The following is a 13,864-nucleotide window of genomic DNA, read 5'->3' as shown; positions in this document are numbered from 1 at the left end:
CATCACTGTCAGTGCCAGGGGGCTTCTTCCGTGCTTTCCCTTTTGCCTCCCTGCATTGTGCCTACATATGCAAATTAACCGCCATCTTTGTTGGCAGTTAACCGCCATCTTGGCTGGTGATTAATTTGCATATCTCGCTAATTAGCCAATGGGAAGGGTAGCGGTCGTACGCTAATTACCATGTTTCTCTTTTATTAGTGTAGACTAGAGGCCCGGTGCACGAAAATTCGTGCACTCCGGGGGATCCCTCAGCCCGGCCTGCACCCTCTCACAGTCCAGGAGCCCTTGGGGGATGTCTGACTGATGGCTTAGGCCCGCTCCCTGCAGGCCTAAGAGGTGGGAGAGTCTCCTGCCACCACCGCTGCACTTGCCAGCCGTGAGCCCAGCTTCTGACTGAGCGGCGCTCCCCCTGTGGGAGCACACTGACCACCAGGGGGCAGCTCTTGCATTGAGTGTCTGCCCCTGGTGGTCAGTGCGCATCATAGCAACCAGTTCTTCTGTTGTTCGGTCAATTTGCATATTAGCCTTTTATTATATAGGATACTAATGGAGCCTAGAGCTTTCCCCCAGTTGCATTAGTATATCTCAATATACTTACTCAATGAAGATACTTACTCAATATTTATCTTCACTTACGTATTTTATTTTTGCCTATCCTTATCCGAGGATATTTTTCCATTGATTTTTAGAGAGAGTGGAAGAGAGGGGGAGAGAGAGAGAGAGAGAGAGAGAGAGAAACATCAGTGTGAGAGAGAGACATTGATTGGTTGCCTCCCTCATGTGCCCTGACCAAGACTGGGGATCAAACCTGCAGCCCAAGTAGGTGCCCTTGACTGCAATCGAACCTGGGACCCTTCAGTCCGCAGGCTGATGCTCTATCCAATGAGTCAAACCAGCGAGGGTGAAAATTTATATTCTTAAAGCAGATTTTTCTGGGCTTCAGGGTGGACTTCTTGTATATAAACCCTCTTGCATTAGTAGTTGACCTTCACCATTATCCTTAAGGTATTCCTCATCTTGCAACATATTAGATGTCCTATTATTCAGATAAAATTGGATTATACTATAAAAACTTGTGTAAAATTTTTTATTTTTGTTTGTTGTGTTTACTTCAATTGTATTGGCTATATAATGATTTTATGAAAGCACCCTTATTCATACCTTTAGGTTATTTCTATTTTTTACTACTTAAAGACATTTTTCTTCTGCTAATTTCTTATAGCTAAATCTTGTCAACACACCTTTGATTGATTATTCTAAGAGTTTATTAGGAAAAATTTTAAGTATACGGAAAATTTGAATTTTACAATAAACACTTATATATCCACTACTTAGATTATATAATTAACATTTAATATGCTTAACTTTACTATATAGCTATCCAATTATCCATCCCTCTTTAGTTAATTTTTTAGTATATCTTTAGAAAGAGTCATGTGTTTTTTAGGCCCATTTTAGTATTTTTTAAATTTATGGTAAGTAGTCCTCTAGGAAAATTTTTATTACTAATTTACACTCTTACCAGTGGTTATTAGCATACTTTGAATGCTTGCCAACACTGGGTTTTATTGTTTTTATGTAACTTTGTTAATTTATGATATATAGGTTGTTATTAAAGTAAGTTTCTGATAGTTTGTTTTGATGATCTAATCTCCACTGTAGATTTTGAAAATAAATACATGTAATTTGTTCTTTGTGATACTTAATGTTTTTAAATGGGAGCATTGTGCTTATTCATTAATTATTTAAGGTACAGTTGGGATTTCAATTAGGAAATCACTAGTCCTAGCTAGAGTATTAGCAGTAGCATATTCAGCCTTCTTTCTTTTTCAGAGTAATTGAGCTGAAGGAGAGAAATAATTCATTGAGGCAATCAGAAGTAGAACTAGAATCTCATGAATTACATTCTTTGACTCACTGGTACTTTGCTTCACTTACTGGACCTTTGTTGTTGTTTTTAAAAAATTCTTTATTATCACCTTTTCCCCCCATTGACCACTCCCTGGCCTCCCCCACCCCCTGCACATGCCTCACCCCCCTAGTGTCTGTGTACTGGACCTTTGTTTTATTCCTTTATCTGATGTCCCACTCAGTGTAATACTATAACTGATAGGAATGGTAAGTAGTCTTCTAGGAAAATTTTTATTACTAATTTACACTCTTTATTTCATGAGAAATAAAGATGAATTTGAAGTGTTAAGCAATCTAGGCACTTAGGAGGCATACAGTAGTTGAAGCAAGGAAGTACACTAGAAGGTGGAAAGGCTTACACAACTGTTTTAAATTATAGACTACTTGTATTTTATTTTAAAAGTAGTTTATAAACAATTATTTAACTTTGGTATTGCTAGAAATATGTTACCTTTGTTATTTTCTAAGCATTTGGCCAACTCTTTTTGTTTACAGCTGGGCTCAAAATGCAGAGAACTCAAAGATATTCATTTCGGCCAGTGTTACAAGATCTCAGATGAAGGCATGATCGTCATAGCTAAGGGCTGTCTGAAATTGCAAAGAATATACATGCAGGAAAACAAATTAGTAAGTACTTATATCATTTTTGTGTTTTTAATTTTGTTTCTTACCTTTATTATTTCTTAGAACTTAGCTTATAAATTTTCTTCTACTTATTATTTTTGGTTGTTTACAGGCAAATATTACCTAAGAGAAGCATTGTCTCAAAACAATGATTTTACAGATTGATCCTCTAACTGTATAGGTGCTTGTATGTGGCACTTGCATGACAGTTGACCACTCAGGTATATTGGAAAAATTAAAGTTTAGTTATCAAATACAAGTATGTGGTTGTAGTTTCTTCGGATTCTCCTAGAGATTGTAATAATTCATGGTATTTAGGATTTTTTAATCAGGAAAATGTACACTTAAAAGTAGAGTCACTAAATATGATGAAAATGGGATTCAGTAAATTGAGGTAAATAATCTTAGCAATTACATAAATTTTATATTTTAAGCACACACATGTATAATCTATTCACCCTTAATGCATTATATGTAATATATTTAAAGCCATTTTGTTTTCTTTTATTGAGATATAATTCACATATCATAAAATTCACCTTTTTAAAGTGTATTAACTCAGTGATTTTAGTATATTCACAAAGTTGTGCAATCATCTTCACCAGTTCTAGAATATTTTCATCACCCCAAAAAGAAACCCTATGCTCATTAGCCATCGTTACCCACTCCCCCCTTCCTTCAGCCCCTGGAAACTGGCAGTCTACTTTCTATTCTCTGTGGATTTGCCTGTTCTAGACATCTCATGTAAATAGAATCACACGTGTTTTTTTGTGTGTCTGGCTTCTTTCACTTAGCATAATGATTTCATGGTTCATCCCTGTAGCATGTGACAGAGCTTCATTTCTTTTTTAGGACTGAATAATATTTCAAATCCATTTTGTTTTGATTTAACAGATACATAGTACAAGTTAACAGAAACACTTGTCCCTGGGGAGGTACTAGTAGAATTTTCAATGCTGAAAAAAGGTGCACTTTAAAATAGGCAAAATGGCCTTGAATATATAGAATATTTACAAAGAAGATTTGCTTTTTAATTGTCTCCCCAAAATAAAGAGATCTTTTTGTTGCCCCATTGAGTTAGTTTATAAAATTTGATAAATACGTCTTATATGTTAATGTAAGTTTTGAAAGGTTTCTAGAAGCATCATCAATTCAAATAAGACAGTGCTATTTCTAGTTAGAAATATTGAAACACTATGAATTAAAAGTAAATGCTTTTATTACTACAATTATATTTATCTCTGAAATTATATGGTAAAAATATTTCACTCTTTATTACATTTAGTATAAACTTAATAATTACTACTGAGGCAGTATCATCTTGTAGAGAGAATAAGGTCTTCTGGGTTAGAGAAATTGAAGTTTTGAATCCTGGTATTCACTTACTTGCTTTGTGAGTCTGGGAAAGTTACTTAATCTCTCTGAGCCTCATTTGCAAATGAGGTTAATACTTGTCTTTTTGCTCATTGTGGCTTTGTGGATTAAATGACATAATGTCCTAAAATTGTCTAATACAAACTCTGACACCTGAAAAATTAGTAGTTTTATGAGGTTATGACTACAGTTGTTGTCTATTGGTTTCCACTTTACACTCAAGATAAATTAAAGGATGGTAATCCCAACAAAATTTCTGTATTTATCACATAATGGGAATAATTTGTTGAGTGAATATTTGTTTTCTTGTTGATTAAACACAGAGAAACATTTTTTCGACACATTAAAATTTTAGTGGTTTCCCAAAGGAATTAACTGTATATGTTATATGATAAAAGCCTAATATGCTAAGTGTCATATTGGTTGGCCGTTAAACCAATCAAAATGTAATATGCTAATGATATGCTAAGGCTGCTCAACTGCTTGCCATGATGTGTAATGACCACCAGGGGGCAGATGCTCCGACCAGTACGTTAGCTTGCTGCTGGGGTCCAGCGGATTGGGACTGAATGAGATGGGCCAGACACGCCCTGGAGCCCTCCCGCAGCCCCTCCCCAGCTGGCCAATTTTCTGTGTCCCTCCCTGGCCCTGATCGTGCACCAGTGGGGTCCCTTGGCCTGGCCTGTGCCCTCTCACAATCCGGGACCCCTCAGGGGATGTTGCAGAGCTGGTTTCAGCCTGATCCTGTAGGCCAGGCCGAGGGACCCCCACTGGTGCATGAATTCGGGCCTCTAGTGTTTTTTATAACTGTGTATGTTTTGAAGGTTCTAGTTATATTCACATTAGATTTTTCTTAGTATTGGGTGCCATTAAAAAGTTGTTATATATTTAAATGCCAAGGGAATCAGTTTTGCATATAGGGTTATTTAGTAAATATTTGATTTTATTGGAAGCTTGAAGTAATTTCACCAGATATTAAAGTTCAGTTTAATAAAGTTTTTTTTTCCAATTTAAGATTCATAGAAAGAAAAATTTAGAATAATTTGAACTCTTAATATTGGACAGTTGAGTTATTGATAACTAACCTTCCATAGGAAATTTGCTTTGTGTTTTGGGAATTTGTGAAATAAGGAGAAATACTTGAATTACTTGCAAAACTATAATTTTAAGTAGTTGGGTTGTTTAACTCTGATAAGTGTTATTATTAGTCATTTAATAATGAATATTTAAAACTGGGTAAGTAGAAATAAAAGTGGTCTGGTTAAAGGCAAATAATATTTATATATGCAGATATATAATTGATATTGCATATGTCATTACAAATAGGAAATATAGACATGATTAAATAGGACAAATATATTAACAACTAATAGAAATATTTAGGAGAATACTGTGTCTGTAAGGATGCCAACAGAATTTAATCAGTGCAGATATTAATCAACCAAGTTATTTTGCTAATAACTCTTTTATTAAATTGAATTTTCTCAAAAGAGTCTTAGAGCTTTGTTGTGCAGTCTATGTAGCATCTATGCTATGTAGCATCTTAGCATAGTGTTTTTATTTAAATACAAACTTTGTTGACTTTAAAATATCCAATTGGTTGTTTTTATATATTGGAAATATTTGACTGAGTATACTTTCCCCCCATGTTATATCTTGGCCTTTAGATGGCAGCATTGCCTTTGTGTATTTCAGTGTCAGCTTTTTGTGTCCTTGATATAACTATCAAGATGCAATGCTTTTTACACAGTTGTGCAGATATTATGGTTTATTTTTAATTTTTGGTCTTTAGGTTGTTTTAATAGTAAATTTTTTATTGAAATAATTTGAATTATTAGGTGCAGCTAGAATGTTAAAAGATGAACTTTCTATTTTACACAAAGTAGCAAGATATTCAAATGTTCTTATTTGTGGCACTGGTTTAAGTAAGATAAACTTTAGAATAGGGGAAGGATACCTGTATTTACCAAAGGGAAAACTTTCATTCAGATGGAAATTGAGGACAGTGACTTGACATTTTAAGACTAATGAATTATGGTGAGGCAGAGTTGAGGATTTACATCTAAAATCTTTTGAAAAGAGAATGAGTTTCTGTTTTAGTCATTTTTGAGTTAGAGGGGTGCCATGTACTTACATGGATGTATTTTGCATTCACTATAAAACTCTTGTATAGAATCTAGAAATAGATGTGAGGAATACAACTATAGTGAGGGTCTAGCATATTATATACATAATTTCCCTGTTTCTGGCGATAGCTTTCATATCACTCCTGGGCAGTACTTGCTCCAAAATTATTTAAAAGGCATATTTAGTTTGTGTGTATAGTTATCGATGATCTAGGAACATCATTAAGTATATTATCTCTGCTTCTTTCTTTGCTTCAAATTCAGCTTCTCTACTTTTTGAACAGAGGAGCTGTTTGGCCAGCTTTTTATTCAGTTGTAAAATGATGGGGTCAGATAGATTGTCATTTGTTATCCAATCTGATGTTTTAAAGTACTTTCCTAGGATTTTATGAATTATTATGAAAATAGCTTCTATCCTGAGTCCCATGGTCATCATATTTGATACTAGATTATATGTGTTGTGTGTATTTGTTATTGTTTTAAAAAATATTTTCTGCTTTGTAGAGTTGGGACCTATTGTAGATTTCTGAATTATCAAGAAATTAGTACTGTATTATGAATGGATTTTAGGAAGTTTTAGGGAATGTTTCCTCATTAAAATTTGATTTTCCTGAAAGTTAATTGTGACCTTGTATTTTATTTCAACCTTCTGGTGAATTGTTTTTTTTACTAGTGTTATAATTCTGTGACATCTCCTAGAGTCCTTTGGCTGCTGCTGTAACATTATTTGTAACATTGTTTTTTATTGTTTTTTAATTGTATTATCCTTTGGAAGCTTATACTGATGACATAGGATCTAAATTCAGCTCCAGGCTTTCTTCCATGCTGGAAGCATCTGAGGGATAATTGAGGCAAAAGCCTTGTGTGAATCAAACTGAGCTCAGTTCGTTCCTTGTTCCTGCAGTTTCTTACTCATTTGATTTGGGTGATCTTAAATTTTGTACATTCTTTTCCTTGTTTGCAGAAAGGATATACTACTACTACAAACATGCTCTTGTGAGGATCAGACTAAGTGAAATTAAGAGGGAAAGTACCAAATGTGTTTCATGGTCCCAAACAAGACATCTTCAATAAGGGTTACTTTTCTTCTTCTCCCTACCAGAGTTTACTTTCTGGAGCCTACCAGTTTGAATTGGGCTGTGTCAGTGCCTAACATCACCCATTAGCTTACCTGCAGTTTAATTATTTTTTGCTGCTTGCTTTGATTTGAGGCTCTTGCAACAGTGAAGTAAGTAGGCTGGTGGTCATGTTACCATCAGCTGGGCTATGTAAGGTAAACATTTGCATCAAAGCCTAAATAGTAGTAGTTAACTCAGTATTATATGTGTTTCTTCATTCCTTTACTTTTTCACTCACAGTTCGTATAGTAAAGGATTTGGTCCTCCCCTCCCCTCGGTTCTCCCACTACACTGCTATCTTACTTCTCAAGCATTCCTTGTGAGGTAACTTTACTTGTAATCTCAGACATAAATAATTTATATTTGTGAGGGATTCTATTTTCACGTCAGCCTCCAAAGCCTCCCAGAGTAGATATTCACCTTCATTGCCTCTTCCCTTATGTTATTTTTGGAAATATTTTTTATTGAGTTTTAGAGAGAGAGGTAGGGAGAGGGAGAGCATAACATTGATCGGCTGACTCCTGCACACCCCTACCAGGGATTGAGCTCATAACCTAGCCTTTTGGTGCATGGGACAATGCCCAACCACCTGAGCCACTCCAGCCAGGGCGCCCTTTACCCTCTTAATGGATGAGGTATTTACTTGCACGCAGAGTGTAGTTTCCAGTGAACAGTGATGCATGAATGTGGCATTCTAAAGAAGGCCACCTAAAGATACTGAGCTGCATTTTATTGTATACTGCATTTACAGATCTTGCTGTCATTTGTTGATTTAAAAAAATAGTTACTACTAGTTACCTTTTATTGAGTATTTATAATGTATCAGGCACTATGCAATTGTAAATAATTAATCCTCACAACTACCATAAGCAGTAGCTTGTTTTTATTCCATTTTACAGATGAGTAAATTGAGGTTTAGAGAGATTAAATAACAATAACTAAATGTCAAAGTTAAGATTCTAACCCAGAGCTGTTAGATTCCCAACCTTTGTCCCCAAGCCCCTTTGATTTGCATGGATACATTACAGATGGGGCTAATCCATATGTCTTTGAACCAAGCAGTAATTTCCAAAAGGCATTATCTCCCTTTAAAACACTGACAGGTAGTGTGAGACATCAAAGGAAGAAGTTAATTATTGCCATGAGCAGAAGATCTTTTTGCTAGGATGACAACTGATTTCAGGGGAAGCTGTAAGTACCAATGGAGATATATTAAAATCTTTTCTGGGAAAATTAGTAAAATTATCAAAGGAGAAAACTCTCTTCAAGATAGTGCTTAATGTTGATCTTAATCTTGTACAAATATGGACATAATTAACTTAATAGTAGAATTATGCTCTTTATGTAAAAATTTTTACTTTGCAAAGTCATAGCATTTTATATTTTTTTGTGAAATTTAGATTCAGATGCTAATACCATTTCATTTTTGTCCAGCATATTTAACAGAAATTTTAACTCTATTTCAAACTTTCATTCAATTTAGTTAACATTTGAATACCTACTATGTGCCAGGCACATATGAGAGGTGTTGAGAAATTAAAAAAGAGTTATACTGCCAAAGAGAGGAGATTTTGGTCTAGGCTTAAGTGCTATGGAAGTGCCAATCATAAAAATAGTTACTTGTGCGAGAGGTAAGGGAGGAATGGGTAATTCTATAAATAGTAGGTGACATTTGAACTGGGTCTTGAATGATATATAGCAATATGATGATTGTGAAGCAAACATTTTCTGGGGAAAAGTGATAGCAATTGGGAGAAACAGCATTAACAAAGACAGGCATCAGGAAAATATTTGGAATGTCTAATAAGTAGTGTATGTTACAGTAAGATTAGCTTGCAGGCAGTGTGGGTCGGGGAAATGTTAATATTTGGGTCTGTAAAGGAAGGTAGTGACCAGGTTGTTAAGTTTCTGAAGTCTTATGCTCAGGAATTTGGATGTCTCTAAGTAATGGGGATTATAGCATGGGATTTCACCAAATGTGAAGCATGATCATATTTTTGGGTTTATAAGTTATTTTTTAAATTTTGAGAAATTAGGGAAAATACAGAATACTGGAAAGGATAACAACACTTTTATGCCCATTACACAAACATTGGCAATTATTCACATTTTGTTAATTTGTTTCTTCTTCTTGAATTAGGAAAGAGATAAACTGTAAGTCTTTGTTGTTTTGCATCCAATGTCATCTTACTTTATCCTTTTATTTTTAAATATATTTTTATTGATTTCAGAGATGAAGGGAGAGGGAGAAAGAGAGATAGAAACATCAATGATGAGAGAGAATCATTGATTGGCTGCCTCCTGCATGCCCCCTACTGGGGATTGAGCCTGCAACAGCGGCATGTGCCCTGACCAGGAATCGAATCTGGTTCATAGGTCAATGCTCAACCACTGAGCCACACCGGTCGGGGCTTACTTTATCCTTTTAGAAGCAACTACTAGAATGATCCAAAATGCTTTAAACATTAAAAAAAACTTTAACATACATGATACTGTGAACAACAGTATTGTAATGTTTACTTTGTAGTCACATATAGTTTATGTCTGATGTCATCTGGTTAAATATCTGGTCTTACAAAGTATATATCAGTATGTAATTTGCATTTTTCTTTTAAGTTGTTTTTGAGATCCAGCCATAATTAAGATGTAATTCATTCTTTTTAACTGTCAGTGTCCTATATATGAATATATGTCCTGTTTATTCATTCCCTATTGAAGGACTTACATTGCTTCTGGTATTTCATCATCATAGGCAGCGTTGTGATAAAATTCTTGTGCTTATTTGTAAAGAATTTCTCTAGGATATATATACCTAAAAATGTAATTATAGGGAGCTAAGATATGTATGTTTTCAAATTATTGCAAGATCATGACAAACTGTCATGTGTAATTGAGATCATGATTCACAGGTGTAGCTTTCTGATAGATTGTCAACTCTTTTGAGGGCAGGAAGGTATCTAATTGTCTTTTTATCCTGTCTCCCCCCCCCCCCCCCCCCATCATGTTGGCACATAATTGATATTCAGTGAATGTTAGTTTAGTGACAAATGGGTTACTACTGAACTAAACATGCTTTTAAAAGTATACTCCTTCAAATATTTTGGGAACTGCTTTGAAAGAAGATGAATTTGAGTATATAAATAAAAGGTTGAAAAATAGCTGAAAGATGTAGTCAGTAGTTTTTTTACTTTTCTTGATGCCATTTTTTATGTAAGTATCAGACTTACCTAGCCAGTCATTAATGTACTCAAGGAGTATTTATTAGGGCAATTGTTTTTTAACAACATGCAGTTCTGATAAATTAGAACATAATTTTTATTCTTCTTGTCAAAATTACATTGACTTGTACTTTCTAATCATTAATAAAGTTAGTTTTATTTTATTGAAGTGATTTTTGAAAGACTTACTTTAAAGACATGTTATTTGGCAGACAAGTACATTGAAAAAATGTTAAAATGTTATTTGGCTGATTTTTCAATTTGAAGAAGAAATATGTTACTGATTTTTATTCTTTGCTAGAGCTTGACCTCTCACTCTCTTTTTAAAAATCTATTGGTATTTTTCTTCTGTGGATATCTTTTGTACCTACCAGGTGTCCTGGTTTTTTAGAAACATAAATGAATTGTATTTTATCATTTAAAAAGCATAGAAAATTATAAAGAATGAATGTGTATACATGTGCTCTCTCCCCCTCAGTGTGGTATGGAGGGCAGGTAGTAACTTAGGTAATATCCAAATAATTTTTCTTTGTTTTACCCAGCATATTTACCTGCCTAATTATATTAGCTTAGTAATATTACAAGTAGTTCAGAAATGTTGGGGACCTGTCAACTGATGATAGGGGATGCTCAAATGCTAACAGAATCTCAGGAGGAAACTAGCCTGGTATTAAAAGCTCTAATACAGATAACCCAATGTTAATAATGCAGAATTCATTATGGTTAAAAATAGGAGACTCCAAATAGTGTTAACATAGTTTTAAATTTTTTTCTGAATCAAATTCTGGTTTACTAAAAATATCCAAATTGTTTTGAGTTTAATGCTTATAGTTGTTAGGTTATTCCTAGTGTTGGAATTTTTTTGTTGGTCTTATTTTCTACTTATATATTCTATTGTTTAGATCCCCTTTAAAAAATAATTTTGTTAACTTTCTTTTGGAACTGCATGTTAAAAAAATCAGAAAGAGATTTGGGGCAAATCAAACTACAGTATCTCTCAGACATAAGTACTGTCTCTCTGACTTTGTGCTCAAGTATTGGCAATAGAAGATGGTTGGTTGAGATAAAGAGCCCAGTCATTAGTCTAAGCAGATATAAATTTTATAAGGTTAGCTGGCAGTGGGATGCTGGGAGTACATTAAGCCTGTCATTTGTGAGCACATATTCTTTAGCTACCTTTTTAAAACTGTCAGTCACTAAGTGAGATGTATTGTTTGGATCTAGGGAGAAGTTTTGGCTTATATTTTTCTTTACAGTAATGAGTTGCTAGACTCCAAGACTTAATACCAGTTATTATTTTAGTGGGTAGGAATAAGAGGGTAAAAATTAGTTGTTTTGCTTTGTTTTATTTTGCCTTTCTGAATATCACTTACAAACTGTAGTTGAATCTGGCTTTCTGGTGATAGGATGCTTCTTTTCTAGCATTTTCTTGTAGTTATTATAAACAAGTACATTATCATGATAGTGCTATGCCCCTTGGGCTGTCACCAGGTGATCCTCTCTTCAGGCAAAAGCTCTGCAGGTTATGCTCCTATCTAGGCATCCTGTTTGGTGAGTACTGTTCCTATTCTTGCTGCAAGTTTTGCTTATTTCTATTACCTGGGTTGGCTTCCTTTTCTGTTTTCCTTGAAGTTCTTGTTAAAGGTCTGACATGAGGTTGCCCCCTGGGCAGTAAGTAGAAGAAGGAATAGTTATGAGAGTGTTGGATAAATTCTTTTCCTTGGGTTGCATCCACTGGTTTTTAGTAGCTGAGAAGTTGAAAAGCCAGATGAAAGATGAAGTCTGTTCTCCTTTGATATTTACTTGTTTTTAAACCCTTTTATTGTCTCTTATTTTGTGTAGCCACATTTAGGTTGCAGACAAGATCAATATAGTATTTTTCTTTAGTAGGTGTTGCATTTTAGTATTTTTGGTTTCTAGAATATGATAGAAGTGGTTTATTCAGGAGTGTTATTGGGGGTAGAAAATTTGTGGTGTTTATTACCATGTTTTTATAGACTGTTTTTAAACATAAAATGTGTGTTTATCATTCACTTTAACATGATATGTAAATGAATACATATAGAATTTGTAATCCAAAGAAAAACAGTTATAAATCCTTCTATTTCAACTATGTTAGGGTGGTTATTCTTACCTTGTTTTCCTCTTATGGAATATATTTTTATAAAATAAAAAATATTAAATTACAGTTGACATTCAATATTATTATTGAATATATCTTTGATAAAGAGGAAGATATATATTTATATTCATTGTTATTTAAATGCACACATGAATGCCCATAGATTATACAATTATTTTTATCATGTTATGCTAGCTTTTCAGTTTGATTTCTCTCAGAACATGGTAGAATTAGGTAAGCTGTGATTTGTAGATTCTCTGGGGAACGAAAAATATTTTTTAATGTCTTTTGACTAATCCTAGCTTTAAATATTTGAAGATAAAATTTAAGTAGTTTGATATATCATGTATTTTAAGTTGTTGCAGGACACAATTATATATACACACATATGTATGCTCCTTTTCCATTGACATAGTAATAATATAAGTTATATATAATTTTAGGCAGTTTCATATAAAATCTATTATACATTTCAATTACAATTGTTTTAAGCTTATGAATGAAGAACTAAATGGAAAATAGTGTGGAAGATAAAAATATATTGTATATTCCTCTGAAATTCAGTCATGACCTAAGAGATTACCACTTCTTATCTTATCCATTATCTAGGAATGCTCTGTAGGAATTCTTTTGCTAAAAATACTCTCTTCATCATTTCTGCAATCTGTAGTGCGTAATTAACTTCAAAGATTTTTTCAGTTACTAGTCGCTATTCTCATTTTAGTTTTAAAAAATATATTTTTATTGATTTCAGAGAGGAAGGGAGAGGGAGAAAGATAGAAACATCAATGATGAGAGATCATTATTGAATAGCTGCCTCCTGCACACCCCCTACTGGGGATGGAGCCTGCAACCCGAGCATGTGTCCTTGACTGGAATTGAACCCAGGACCCTTCACTCTGCAGACCTATGCTCTGCCCACTGAGCCAAACCATCTGGGGCTTCTCATTTCATTTTTAATTTGTACATTTCCTCTTCATTTTTTCTTATCATTTTGCTTTCTTCCAATATGTGTTCGTACCTTCAAGCTCAGCTAAATATTTTTTTGTCAAACATTAAAAATTCTACCAAATTTATTGCTTTCTCATATTCTTTCTGCTTCCTGTATTTACCTCTTTTTTTATTAACCCATTGATAATTTGTTGTAGATTTCAAGGCTTTAGTTTAGTCATGTAAATTCCTTGAAATTCCATATGATGTCTTATTTTAAAAAAACTATATCTATTTTTGAAAAAAATCTTTATTGTTGAAAGTATTACATATGTCCCCCCTGTTTCCTCCATTGACCTCTTCTATCCTGCCTCCACCTTCACCACCCTATTGTCTGTGTCCGTAGGTTATGCATATATGCATACAAGTTCTTTGGTTAAT

The 13,864-nt window shown here is 34.0% G+C and overlaps 1 protein-coding gene across 1 annotated transcript in view; it reads left to right on the top strand.

Moving 5' to 3' along the window:
* Positions 1-13,864, top strand: part of FBXL17 (F-box and leucine-rich repeat protein 17) — a 449,858-nt gene that overhangs the window by 27,039 nt on the left and 408,955 nt on the right. The window contains exon 4 of the mRNA XM_005866472.2: positions 2,407-2,538. Within this exon, the coding sequence (XP_005866534.2) occupies positions 2,407-2,538 (132 nt within the window). The remainder of the gene's footprint in view (positions 1-2,406; positions 2,539-13,864) is intronic.

This window comes from Myotis brandtii, unplaced genomic scaffold, assembly GCF_000412655.1.
Source record: "Myotis brandtii unplaced genomic scaffold, ASM41265v1 scaffold230, whole genome shotgun sequence".
NCBI classification, from domain to species: domain Eukaryota; kingdom Metazoa; phylum Chordata; class Mammalia; order Chiroptera; family Vespertilionidae; genus Myotis; species Myotis brandtii.
The sequence above is the reverse complement of the archived record's forward strand: the minus strand, read 5'-3'. Positions and strand labels throughout refer to the sequence as shown.